This window comes from Rhinoraja longicauda, chromosome 4 (assembly GCF_053455715.1).
Source record: "Rhinoraja longicauda isolate Sanriku21f chromosome 4, sRhiLon1.1, whole genome shotgun sequence".
Classification (NCBI taxonomy): Eukaryota; Metazoa; Chordata; class Chondrichthyes; order Rajiformes; family Arhynchobatidae; genus Rhinoraja; species Rhinoraja longicauda.
The window spans coordinates 70893451-70907920 of NC_135956.1; the positions used below are offsets into that span (position 1 = coordinate 70893451).

A 14470-nucleotide genomic window follows, 5' to 3' on the forward strand; every position below is an offset into this window, starting at 1 on the left:
AACCTTTTCATTGTACCTCAGTGGCGATAATAAACCTTTTCAGTGGTGTGAATTGGTAATAGGGTGGCCACATTTTAATGAGGTAATATTACGTTAATAAAGCTGAGTGCATATTTAATGATTTTTGGTTTAGTTTTGGCACAGTGGCGCAGCGGTAGAGTTGCTGCCTTTCAGCGCCGGAGACGTGGATAAGATCCTGACCATGGGGGCTGTCTGTACGAAGTTTGTACATTCTCCCTGTGACTGCATGGGTTTTCTCCGGGAGCTCTGGTTTCCTCCCACATCCCAAAGACATGCAGGTTTTTAGGTTAATTGCCCTCTGAAAATTGTCCCTAATGCGTAGGATAGAACTAGTGTGTAGGGTGATCGCTGGTCGGTGAGACGAAGGACCTGTCTCCACGCTGTGTCTCTAAAAAGTAATAAAAATGCAGTTTTCTAATGTTTATTTAAACAATTGAAAATACCAGGTTTCACTGAATAATAAAAAAACCAAAATGAGCTAAAAAATAAAATCTGAATGATTCAGGCAGAATTTCTCCCTGGTTTTGGACTCCGTGGTACTTCCTTGGATTCCGGCTGACTCCTCTCAGCTTCTGGTTTTAAGACAAGGTGGAACAGTTAGATGATCTGGAGTCTCCCAGTTTTCTACCCTGTGCCTCATCTCAGCATAGAGGAGCCCATTTGGCCCGTCATGCCCGAACCAGCTCTTCAGAACGAATTATCTAATCCAACCAACTCCCTTGTTTTTTGCTTGTAACTTAGAATCAGAAACAGGAATGGGTTACTGTAACAGCGGTATGGAAGTGCAGTGGTAGTGTTGCTGTCTTATAGCGCCAAGGACTCGGGTTCGATCCTGACTAAGGGTGCTGTCTGTACGGAGTTTGTACATTCTCCCTGTGACCGCGAGGGTTTTCTCCGGGTGCTTCAGTTTCTTCCCACATTCCAAAGACGTGTGGGTTTGTAGCTTAATTGGCTTCTGAAAACCACCTATTTTGTAAAAGCAGGACAACTTCCAGAGAAGCCATTTGCAAGAAAGGAACCGACCCTCCTAGACACTGCCCGGGACTGGAAAATGCAGGCTGATCTAGATCAGAAGCTCATATTTCCACCAGAGATCATCACAACTAATCTCAGGCTGGACCAGATCTTGTCAAAGAAGTCCCTGTACATGGTGGAGTTAACTGTGCCTTGGGAGGCTGCAGTTGGTGAAGCGCATGAATGAAAATGCCTGAGGCATTCAGACTTAGCAGCTGAGGAAAAACAACACGGCTGGCGTGCCCAGGTGCTCCCTGTAGAGGTTGGTTGTAGAGGGTTTGTAGCCATGTCAACAACCAGACTCCTGAAGGGAATGGGAGTCTGAGGACAGGCCTTCCGGCAAGCCGTCAGGTCGCTGTCAGAGGCTGCCGAGCAAAGCAGCAACTGGCTGTGGCTGAAGAGGAAAGACTCCAACTGGGCTGCAAAATGACCAGCAAGAGGGGTAAAAACAGAGGGGAGCGCACCTGGGACGCCAGGTATCGCTGATGAGCCCTCTGGAGGTACCGTGGGCCTATCAACGAAACACCAAGGAAGGAGGGTGCCCACCTGATGACCCCAATGAAGACTTTACCCCTACCCCCACTCAAGAGATTAAGAAGGTGCCGATTACAGTAGGGATTGTAATACCAAGTCCTATAAGCTCAACTGTAAAATTGTAAAATTGCCCTAGTGTGCGTAGGATCGTGCTAGTGTACGGGGTGACTGCTAGTCGGCCGGGACTTGGTGAGCCAAATGGCCTGTTTCTGCACTGTATCCCTAAAGTCTAAAGTGCAGCAGGCAGTGAAGAAAGCGAATGGTATGTTGGCATTCATAGCGAGGGGATTTGAGTATAGGAGCAGGGAGGTTCTGCTGCAGTTGTACAGGGCATTGGTGAGACCACACCTGGAGTATTGCGTACAGTTTTGGTCTCCTAATCTGAGGAAAGACATTCTTGCCATAGAGGGAGTACAGAGAAGGTTCACCAGATTGATTCCTGGGATGGCAGGACTTTCATATGAAGAAAGACTGGATAGACTCGGCTTGTACTCGCTGGAATTTAGAAGATTGAGGGGGGATCTTATAGAAACTTACAAACTTCTTAAGGGGTTGGACAGGCTAGATGCAGGAAGATTGTTCCCGATGTTGGGGAAGTCCAGAACAAGGGGGGTCACAGTTTAAGGATAATGGGGAACTCTTTTAGGACCGAGATGAGAAAGTTTTTTTCACACAGAGATTGGTGAATCTGTGGAGTTCTCTGCCACAGAAGGTAGTTGAGACCAGTTCATTGGCTATATTTAAGAGGGAGTTAGATGTGGCCCTTGTGGCTAAAGGGATCAGGGGATATGGAGAGAAGGCAGGTACGGGATACTGAGTTGGATGATCAGCCTTAATCATATTGAATGGCGGTGCAGACTCAAAGGGCCGAATGGCCTACTCCTGCACCTATTTTCTATGTTTCTAAAAAGGAACTGGAGAACAATCAAAGCAAAGAGAACATTCAAGTGCAGGAGGCAACATTTTATTTCATTAGTTGATCATTTCAAACGAGAAACTATTTTAGTTGCTGAGGCAAAATAACCTTTGAAAGTATCAAATATTAAGTAAATACTTGAACGTAACTCTCAATTAAATATGCTATAGTGCAGATTAATAGAAATGTGTAAACTCTGTGATGACAGTACTTGTGGGAGTGAGGGTTGATCACGAGAGACACACGAGTATTCAGTCCACGCCGTCACTCCAGGGCCACAGGGAAGGAGTGCCGCACTGTTGGAGGTGCCGTGTGTCAGATGAGAGTTTAAAGCCTTGCTCTTTCTCTCCAGCGAATGCAAAATGACTTATCATATACCTTTGACGATACTCCTGGAGTCCTGGTCAATATTAACCCTACAACCGACATTGCTCAAGCAGGCACTCCCATCGTATGTCGGCTGAGGAGTCTTGCTGTGCGCCATCGACCTTCTGCATTTCCTGTGTTGCGACCACAATTGCATTTAAAGACCGTGTCATCAGTTGCAAGGCACTTGGGAACGGCCTGAGATTTAGTTTCGTTTCGTTTAGAGATACGGCGTGGAAACAGTCCCTTCGACCCTCCGAGCCCATACTGGCCAGCGATCCCCGCACACTAATACTGTCCTAGGGACACACACTAGGAACAATTGACAATTTTACCAAGCCAATTAACCTACAAACCTGCATGTCTTTGGAGTGTGGGAGGACACTGGAGCACTTGGGAAAAACCCGCGCAGGTCACGGGGAGAACGTACATACTCAGTACAGACAAGCACCCATAAAAAGGATTGAACCCGGGTCTCTGGCGCTAAATGGCAGCAACTCTACCACTGCGTCACCATGTACAGTAGGGTGTGGTCTCGGAAAAGCTGTATAAATGCAATTCCGTTGCTTCATGAAATAATCTCCCCATTAATCTGACGCCACCCTTTCCTCCATCCATCCATTGACCACAGCCACCATGCTCGCAACTTCCGACATTGCAAGCCACAAACAAATCATGAAAAGAGTTACCACTGAAGAAGGGTCTCGACCCGAAACGTCACCTATTCCTTCTCTCCCGAGATGCTGTCTGACCCGCTGAGTTACTCCAGCATTTTGTGTCTACTTCAGGTTTGCAGGGTAATTGGCTTGGTATAATTGTAAATTGTCCCTAGCGCGTGTAGGATAGTGTTAGTCTGCAGGGATCGCTGGTCAGTCCGGACTCGGTGGGTCGAAGTGCTTGTTTCCGCGTTGTACCTCTAAACTGAAAAAAAATAGACCATGAAGGGTGTTCCTTCACACTTCTCTATTTACAAGCCACACAACTGACAAAATGGTATTTTCCAGTGTAAACATTAAAGTCTGATTGAATGACAGTGGGTAGAGAAGGGATCTACCTGCAGCCAGCTCAAGAACTATTCTAATAAGATGAGGTGTTAACGTTGAGTTAATACTTAGTGCAAGTTCTAAATCCAATTCGATCTGCTGCTTGATAGTTATTTTGCATTTTCTCCCACAGAATCGTTGTTCTGTTGTTCACACCGTACAGTTCCGTAAGAATTGATATTGTTGAGTTCCGGTTGTATTTTTCCTGCCTTTTTCTGCTCTGTGAAAGAAACAGAAAATATGATTACATTCCACTTTCTTTTAACACTTAGAGTCGCAGGGCTATGGATTCATCCAGCACGGAATCAGGCCAACTCGACCGTGCTTGATCTCCAAAGACCCATGGTGAATGAATGAATGAATGAATGAATAGGTTTATGGGCCAAGTATGCATTTACAAGGAATGTGCCTTGGTGCTCCGCTCACAAATGACAACACAAAACATACAGTTAACAATTAAAAATAAAGCAGAACCACATCAAAACAATAAGGATACAACATTACGGTCTAAACATGTGGGTGAAAAATAAACCAGAGCAAAAAAGAGACTACAGACTTTGGTTATTGAGTAGAACTATCACTCGTGGGGAAAAAAGCTGTTTTTATGTCTGGCTGTGGCTGCTTTGACAGTCCAGAGTCACCTTCCAGAAGGAAGTGCTTCGAAGAGTTTGTGGCCAGGGTGAGAGGGGTCAGAGATGATCTTGCCCGCTCGCTTCCTGGCCCTTGCAGTGTACAGTTCATCAATGGGGGGAAGATTGCAGCCAACAACCTTCTCAGCTGTGCGAACGATCCCCCGTTGCAGCCTCCGGATGTCGTGCTTGGTGGCTGAGCCAAACCAGACCATGATGGAGAAGGTGAGGACGGACTCAATGATAGCAGTATAGAATTGGACCATCATTGCCTGTGGCAGATAGTGTTTCTTCAGTTGCCACAGGAAGTACATCCTCTGTTGGGCCTTTTTGACTGTGGAGTCGAAGGTGGCCCCCCATTTAAGGTCCCTGGAGATGATGGTTCCAAGGAACTTAAATGACTCCACAGATGTGACTACGTTGTTGTTGATGGTGAGTGGGGGGACGGGAGGGGGATCTCTTCGAAAGTCTACAATTAGTTCCACTGCCTTGAGAGCATTAAGCTCCAGGTTGTTGCGATGGCACCAGGAAGCCAGCTGTGTCACTTCCCCTCTGTAGGCAGATTCCTCCCCAGTTTAAAAAAAAATTAGATATACAGCACAGAAACAGGCTCTTCGGCCCACTGGGTCCGCGCCGACCAGAATTCTGGCATAGGTCCCCTTGCAGTCTAGGTGCTGGAGGATGAAGTGCAAGCCTAGATTGACTGTGTCGTCCACCGATCTATTGGCCCTATATGAAAACTGCAGGGGGTCCAGCAGGGGGTTTGTGATGTTTTTCAGCTGGACCAGCACAAGTCTTTCAAAAGTCTTCATGACTACAGAGGTAAGTGCGACAGGCCTGTAGTCATTAAGACCAGTGATCCTTGTCTTTTTGGGTACAGGGACAATAGTGGAGACCTTGAAGCAGGCAGGGACAGTGCAGGTTTGCAGGGACTCCTTCTAGACAATAGACAATAGACAATAGGTGCAGGAGTAGGCCATTCAGCCCTTCGAGCCAGCACCGCCATTCAATGCGATCATGGCTGATCACTATCAATCAGTACCCCGTTCCTGCCTTCTCCCCATACCCCCTCACTCCGCTATCCTCAAGAGCTCTATCCAGCTCTCTCTTGAAAGCATCCAACGAACTGGCCCCCACTGCCCTCTGAGGCAGAGAATTCCACACCTTCACCACCCTCTGACTGAAAAAGTTCTTCCTCATCTCCGTTCTAAATGGCCTACCCCTTATTCTCAAACTGTGGCCCCTTGTTCTGGACTCCCCCAACATTGGGAACATGTTATCTGCCTCTAATGTGTCCAATCCCCTAATTATCTTATATGTTTCAATAAGATCCCCCCTCATCCTTCTAAATTCCAGTGTATACAAGCCCAATCGCTCCAGCCTTTCAACATACGACAGTCCCGCCATTCCGGGAATTAATCTAGTGAACCTACGCTGCACGCCCTCCATAGCAAGAATATCCTTCCTCAAATTTGGAGACCAAAACTGCACACAGTACTCCAGGTGCGGTCTCACCAGGGCCCGGTACAACTGTAGAAGGACCTCTTTGCTCCTATACTCAACTCCTCTTGTTACGAAGGCCAACATTCCATTGGCTTTCTTCACTGCCTGCTGAACCTGCATGCTTCCTTTCATTGACTGATGCACTAGGACACCCAGATCTCGTTGAACTCTGCAGTTGTACAGGGCCCTAGTGAGACCGCACCTGGAGTACTGTGTGCAGTTTTGGTCTCCAAATTTGAGGAAGGATATTCTTGCTATTGAGGGCGTGCAGCATAGGTTTACTAGGTTAATTCCCGGAATGGCGGGACTGTCATATGTTGAAAGACTGGAGCGACTAGGCTTGTATACACTGCATACACTGGAATTTAGAAAGATGAGAGGAGATCTTATCGAAACATATAAAATTATTAAGGGGTTGGAGACGTTAGAGGCAGGAAACATGTTCTCAATGTTGGGGGAGTCCAGAACAAGGGGCCTCAGTTTAAGAATATGCGGTAGGCCATTTAGAACTGAGATGAGGAAAAACGTTTTCAGTGAGAGAGTTGTGAATCTGTGGAATTCTCTGCCTCAGAAGGCAGTGGAGGCCAATTCTCTAAATGCATTCAAGAGAGAGCTAGATAGAGCTCTTAAGGATAGCGGAGTCAGGGGGTATGGGGAGAAGGCAGGAACGGTGTACTGATTGAGAATGATCAGCCATGATCACATTGATCACATTGGCTCGAAGGGCCGAATGGCCTCCTCCTGCACCTATTGTCTATTGACTGGTTGAAAATGTCTGTGTAGATCGGTGCCAGTTGTTCGGCACAGAGCTTGAGGGTAGAGGGGGAAACATTGTCCGGTCCTGGAGATTTCCGGCTTTTCTGTTTTCTGAATAGCCTCTCCACCTCTGCAATTTCTATTGTTAAACTGGAGCCATTCTGTGAGGATGTGCAAATTGGTGATTGCAGAGGAGTGGGGGGGGGGGGGGGGGGGGGGGGTAAGGGCCAGTCTTTGCAAACCCCAGATGTGAAATTAAAAAAGGTTTATTCTTTGAAAGTTCCGTCAAGCATCAGCGCGCAGTGGAGATACAAGAATTGAAGATGCTGGAATCCTGAGCAAATAAACAAAGTGCTGGTGGAACTCAGCAGATATGGCAGCATCTGTGGATGGACATGACAACTGAACAGAACATTGAACAGTACAGCACAGGAACGGGCCCTTCGGCCCACAATGTCTGTACCGAACATGATGCCAAATTAAACTGGTCTCATTTGCCTGCACATGATTCAAGATAGTCTGAAGGTCTCTAATGAGTTAGATGGGAGGTCTGAATTGCTCTCTAGCTGGTGAGAAGATGGCTCAGTTGCCTGAGAACAGCTGGGGAGGAACTGTCCCTGAATGTGGAGGTGTGCGTTTTCACACTTCTGTACCTCTTGCTTGATGGGAGAGGGGAGAAGAGGGAGTGACTGGGGTGAGATTGTTCCTTGATTATGCTGCTGGCCTTGCCAAGGCAGCGTGAAGTATCGATGGAATCAATGGAAGGGAGGTTGGCTTGTGTGATGCTCTGGGTTATGTCCACAATTCTCCGCAATTTCTTGCGGTGATGGATGGAGCTGTTCTCAAACCATGTTGTGATGCATCCCGATAGGCCACCAAAATATAGTTCTGATGGACATTTTGGCACATTTTCTGGTCCTCTGCAGCTCTGTGCAGTTTTGTTTTATCTTTGACAATCATTTGTAAAATTACCAAAACTGACAAACATAATAAAAGATTCGTACTTGGAATGGTGCCCATGTCAATATATGGGACTTTAGCTGTCTGCTTCTCCCTGTTCTTGGCTATTAAGAAAACACCCAGGAATGACAGCATACACCTAGAAATATAGAAACAAGACATTACAACAGGAGTGAAGACAAAACAAGCTCTCCATCTGCATTCTAACTTTTCCTACACAATTCTCTGTGGACAAAATGGTTCCAGCTTTCTCGAGTTATTCACACAGGCGATTACTTTACACTTCAGAGAAATAGCGCGGAAACAAGCTCGTCGGACCACTGAGTCCGCGCCGACCAATGATCACCCCGAACACTAACACTATCCTGCGCACTCGGACAACGTACAATTTTTACAGAAGCCAATTAGCCTAAAGGCCTGTGCGTCTTTGGAGTGTGAGAGGAAACCGGAGCACCTGAAGAAAACCCACCTGGTCACAGGGAGAACGTACAAACTCAGTACGGACAGCACTCATAGTCAGGATCGAACCTGGGTACCTGATGCTGTAAGGTTGCAGTTGCCTCTGTGCCTCCCTTAAATTGTTAGAATTTATTGAATGAGAAAACAATTTTGCAAAGCATGATTTGCACTCTGATGTGCCTTCCCACCCTCCCCCCATCCCCTTCCCTGTACCCCACCTGGTCTCACACCCATTTCTCCCCTTCTCCCTCCCCCTTCCACCTACATTCCTTCCTCTGGCCTCACATTTCACGCCTCCTATACTTATTGCACATTTACTTTGTCTTTTCATCTCTGGCCGCTGTCCAACCATCTGCCAATCAACCCCTGCACCTCACCTGTATCCACCTATCACTCATCAGGTTCTGTCCTTGTTATCCTGTTCCCCCCCCCCCCCTCCCCCCCCAGAATCAGACTGAAGAACAGTCCCAACCCAAAATGTCACCTATCCATGTTCTCCACAATAAGTATGAAGAAGGGTTCCAACCCCAAAATGTCACATCCACATTTTCCAGAGATTCTGCCTGACCTGTTGAGTTCATGTGTTCTAGTAGCCGAATTATGCCATTCAGCCCATCAAGTCTACTCCGCCATTCAATCGTGGCTGATTTATCTTTCCCTCACAACCCCATTCTCCTGCCTTCTCCCCATAACCCCTGACACTCTTACTAATCAAGAATCTGCCAATCTCCACCTTAAAAATATCCATTGACTTGTCCTCCACAGCCGCCTGAGGCAATGGATGCCACAGATTCACCACCCTCTGACTAAAGAAATTCCTCCTCATCTCCTTTCCAGAGTTACTCCAGAGCTTTGTGTCTTTTTCTGATTTAAACAAGCCCTGAAGTGCTAGAGTGACTGAGTGGGCCACAGAGAACATCAATAGGTGATGTTTCAGGTTGGGACCCTTCTTCAGACTGAAGAAAGGTCCTGACCTGAAACATCACCTATCCGTGTTCTCCAGAGATGCTGCATGACCCGCTGTGTTACTCCAGCATTTGTATCTTGTAATGCAGGAGGTATTGCCTGTACAAATCCCAATGCGGGATGGATGGAGGAGGAGAGGCATTTGATTGATTCCTTCACTTACCCAAACAGGAACATGAAGACATTGAGTAAGGCAGCTCCATAGAATTCCTGATAAAATATCACTCCTGCAATTAGAGAAAAAAAAAAAATTATAATGATCTTACACTTATAATGTCACAGAAAAGTAATTCTATCACCCTGGGGAGCTTCCTTTCAGTCCCATCCCTTCAGGCCGAGTTAAACTAATCTCCTCTGCCTGCACATGATCCACATCACTCCATTCTTTGCATATCCATGAAGCAAAAATGGGAGGCACACTGGCACAGCAGTAGAGCTGCTGCCTTTCAGCGCAAGAGACCGGGGTTTGATCCTGACTACGGATGCTTGTCTGTACGGAGTGTGTACGTTTCCCCCGTGACCTGCATGGGCTTTCTCTGGGTGCTCCAGCTTCCTTTCACACTCCAAAGACGTTCAGGGCCTGGTTACACGCTGCATCTCCAAAGTCTAAAAGCTTCTTAAGTGACACTATCGTATCTGCCTCCAGCACCACCCCTGGCAATGCGTTCCAGCCCCCCACCACCCTCTGTGTAAAACACTTGCCCCACACATCTCCATTAAACTTTTCCCCTCTCACGTTACAGCTATGAGCCCTGATGTTAAGAGGAAATCTGACACCAGGGATCGAATATGCATGTTCCTGTATTCATGTTTATGTGATAGGAGCAGAATTAGGTCATTCAGCCCATCAAGTCTCCTCCATTCAATCGTGGATGATCTATCTTTCCCACTTAATCCCATTCTCCTCCTTCTCCCCATAATCCCTGACACTGTACTAATCAAGAATTTGTCAACTTTGCTTTTAAAAATATCCATTGACTTGGTCTCCAAAGATTCACACCCTCTGACTAAAGTAATTCCTCCTCATCTCCTTTCTAAAGGAATGTCCTTTAATTCTGAGGCTATTACATCTGGTCCTAGATTCTCCCACTAGTGCAAACATCCTCTCCACATTCACTCTATCCAGGCCTTTCACTATTCGGTAAGTTTCAATGAGGTCCCCCCCTCATCCTTCTAAACTCTGTTTTACTGTACGATTGGCTCTATGTTCCATGCTCCACGTTCTAGTGCAGACAGTAATTAATCTCCTTCATCCTACTTCTAGCTGGTCGGTGATTCTTCAGCAAACAGGTGGAGAGGGTGGAACTCCTGTCACAAGGAACAGCAGATGCCGGAATCGCAGAGACTTGGAGTGGAATCGTACCTGCAATAATGGCACTTGTCGTAAACAAAACAAAGTTGATTGGTACCACTTCCGTTGCATTGTACAGGCGCATGGCTTGGTTCAAGAATCTGCAAGAAAACGGCATTGCTTTAAGCAGGACGAACATACAACACAGAACATAGAACAATACAGCACCGTTGGGGCGGCATGGTGCCGCAGTGGTAGAGTTGCTGCCTTACAGCGCCAGAGATCCGGGTTTGGTCCTGACTACTGGTTCTGTCAGTACGGAGTTTGCATGTTCTCCCCGTGACCGCGTGGGTTTTCTCCGGTCGCTCCAGTTTCCTCCCACATTCCAAAGATATACAGGTTTGTAGGTTAATTGGCTTCAGAAATATTGTAAATTGGCCCTAGGATGTAGGATACTGTCAGTGTCCAGGGTGGTCACTGATCAGCTTAGGCCGAAGGGCTTGTTTTCATGCTGTTTCTCTAAACTATACTGAACTAAACACAGGAACAGGCCCTTTGGTCCACAATATTTGTGCTGAACATGATGCCTAGTTGAACTGATTTGCGTGAACATGATCCATATCCCTCTATTCTCTCCACTTCCATGTGGCTATCAAAAAACCTCTTAAACATCACTATCAAATTTGCATCCACCACCAACCTGGCACCAAATATCAGGTAACCGCTCTCTGTGTGAAAAACTTGCCCCGCACATCTCTAAACTTTGCCCCTCTCACCTTAAAGCTATGCCCTCTAGTATTTGATTGCTCCATTCTGGGGTGTGGGTATGGGAATGGACGGATATGGATCATGTGCAGACAAGTTCATGTTCATAAGTCATAGAAGTCAACCCATTGAGTCTACACCGCCATTCAATCCTGGCCAATCTATCTTTCCCTCTCAACCTTATTCTCCTGCCTTCCCTCCGTAACCTTTGTCACCCTTACTAATCAAGAAGCTGCCAATCTCAGCCAATGACCTGGCCTCCGCAAGTAAGGGATGGTCTTGGCATCATGTTCGGTACAGACATTGTGGGCCGAAGGGCCTATTGATGCGCCGTATTGTTCTATGTTCTATCCCAAAGACAAAGGTTAATGGGCCTCTGTAAAATTACCCCTAGTGTGTCGGGAAGGCGTGAGAAAGTAGGATAACATAGAACTAGTGTGAATTAAAAGCCTCTTAAACGCCACTCTCGTATCTGCCTTCACCACCGCCCTTGCCATGCACCGACCACCCTCGGTGTTAAAAAACAAAACTTGCCTCACACAATTTGGAATAGATCGGGTAGACGCACAGAGTGTCTTGCCCAGAGTAGGGGAATTGAGAACCATGGGACATAGGTTTAAGGTTATGGGTTAAGATTTAAGAGGAACCTGAGGGGTAACTTTTTCACACAAAGGGTGGTAGGTGTATGGAATGAGGTGCCAGAGGGGGTAGTTGAGGCAGGGACAATTGGAACGTTTAAGAAACAATTAGACAGGTACATGGATAGGACAGGTTTGGAGGGATATAGGCCAAATGTTGGGATGAGACTAGTGTAGATGGGACATGTTGGTCGGTGTTGGCAAGTTGGGCCGAAGGGCCTGTTTCCACACTGTATATGGCACATGGGGCCAAAACCTGGCGACTCTTGCATGCTGTCTCAGTGGACCCGTTCTGTCCACTTTGCTAATCGGGGACTGTGGCAATACTTTACTGAGCTGTATGCAGAAAAAGAATTTCACTGTGCATGTGTACATGTGACAATAAAGCACCATTGACCATCGAACAGGCGATCAATGGTCAGCATGGACTCGGTGGGCTGAAGATTTATTTCCATGCCGTGTCTCTGAACTTACTGTACTTGGAAGATGCAGGAAGCGATCATGACGAGAACCATGACGTAGAAAATGGGGTATTTGAACTGCAGCTGGCCCTCTATGGACGTGGTCACCATGCCAGCCACTGCCTTCACCGCGATCACTGTCACAGAGGCTGCAAAACACAACCAACCGCACAATCTTATAGAAACTTACAAAATTCTTAAGGGGTTGGACAGGCTAGATGCAGGAAGATTGTTCCCGATGTTGGGGAAGTCCAGAACAAGGGGTCACAGTTTAAGGATAAGGGGGAAGTCTTTTAGGACCGAGATGAGAAAGTTTTTTTTTTTCACACAGAGTGGTGAATCTGTGGAATTCTCTGCCACAGAAGGTAGTTGAGGCCAGTTCATTGGCTATATTTAAGAGGGAGTTAGATGTGGCCCTTGTGGCTAAAGGGATCAGGGGGTATGGAGAGAAGGCAGGTACGGGATACTGAGTTGGATGATCAGCCATTATCATATTGAATGGCGGTGCAGGCTCGAAGGGCCGAATAGCCTACTCCTGCACCTATTTTCTATGTTTCTATGTTTCTATAAGCAAACCACGCAGCCATAAAGTAAGGGCCCTTCGGCCCAACCCGTCCGTGACGACTACGGTGCCCCATCCAAGCCACTCCCAACTGCCCGCGTTTGCCCCATATCTCTCTAAACCTTTCCTATTCATGTACCTGTCCAAGTGCCTTTTAAATGTTGTTATCATACCTACCTCAACTACCTCCTCTGGCAGACTGTTCCATATACCCACCACCTGCTGCGTGAAAAACTGGCCCATGGCGGTGCTGGCTCGAAGGGCCGAATGGCCTCCTCCTGCACCTATTGTCTATTGTCTCATGTTCTTGCGAAATCTTTCCCTCTCACCTGATCTCTATGTCCTGTGGCTCTTGAATCCACTATTATGCATTCACCACCATGATTTCATATATGAATTTATATACCTCTATTCCCCTCATGATTTTATATAACTCTCTAAGATCACCCCTCAGCCTCCTGCACTCCATGAAATAAAGTCCTCACCTGCCCAACCTCTCCCTGCGGCTCAGGCCCTCTGTCTTGGAAACATCCTCGTAGATCTTCTCTGCATTCTTTCCAGTTTAATGACATCCTTCCTATAACTTGGTGACCAAAACTGAGCACAATACTCCAAATGCAACCTCACCAACGTCTTGTACAACAGTAATATAATGTCCCGACGTCTATACTGAATATATGTAGAAACAAGGAACTGCTGATGCTGGCTTATACTAAAGATAGACACAAAGTTCTGGTGTAACCCAGCGGGTCAGGCAGCATCTCTCTCAAAAATAATTAATGGGTGACGTTTCGAGTCAAGACCCTTCTTCAAACCTGAAGTCTGAGTTTGAAGGATCCTGACCCTTAATCCTCCAGAGTTGCTGCCTGACCAGCTGAATTACTCCAGCACTTTGTGTCTCCCTTCTATACTCAATATCCTGACTGAAAAAGCCCAGGTATCTGAAGCTTTCTTGACCACCTTATCTATCTGTGACGCCACTGTCAGGAAAATACGCACCTGTGCTCCTTGATACCTGTACTCTACAACACTCCCTAAGGCACCATTCACCATGAAAGTCCTGCCCTGGTTTGACTTCCTGGGCTAGACCAGTGTGCAGTAGGAGATGTTACTGCCTCATGGCTCCAGGAGCCCAGGGTTCGATCCTGATCTCCGGTGCTGTCGATGTGGAGTGCCTACCCTCTGTCCCTCCTTCACAGAAATGCACAGAGGGGTTAGTAAATGGGATTTGAGGATCTCGTAATTAATTCTTACCCAGTAAGGAGGACATCAGCAGCAAGATTATAATGTGGTTCAGTCCTTTTCTCTTATTGAGATACAGCAAACCACAGAACAGCAGGAACTCCAGTGTCTGCAAGAAGACATAACAAAGATGGCGTGGTTATGGTGAAGTGCAGGTACAGCTCTGTTGCAGGACGGAGAATTTAGGTTTAGGTTTAGGTTTATTTGTTGTCACGTGTCAGGGACGGCACAGTGGGTGCAGCAGTAGAGTTGCAGCCACAACGCCAGAGAACCCGGTTCGATCCTGACCTCGGATGCTGTCTTTACGGAATTTGTACATTCTCCCTGTGGGTTTTCTCCGGGTG

At 46.9% G+C, this 14470-nt stretch overlaps 1 protein-coding gene across 2 annotated transcripts in view; it reads right to left on the reverse strand.

Moving 5' to 3' along the window:
- Positions 1-14470, reverse strand: part of nipal2 (NIPA like domain containing 2) — a 58400-nt gene that overhangs the window by 8100 nt on the left and 35830 nt on the right. The window contains exons 6-11 of one of the 2 annotated variants that reach the window (XM_078398043.1): positions 14139-14235; positions 12336-12471; positions 10531-10619; positions 9331-9394; positions 7787-7881; positions 3963-4114 (exon numbers count right to left, since the gene is read on the reverse strand). In XM_078398043.1, coding sequence (XP_078254169.1) covers positions 4005-4114; positions 7787-7881; positions 9331-9394; positions 10531-10619; positions 12336-12471; positions 14139-14235 — 591 coding nt within the window. In that variant the 3' untranslated portion in view covers positions 3963-4004. Of the gene's footprint in view, positions 1-2534; positions 4115-7786; positions 7882-9330; positions 9395-10530; positions 10620-12335; positions 12472-14138; positions 14236-14470 lie in introns of those variants that run through there. The other variant, XM_078398042.1, reaches the window with a different exon arrangement.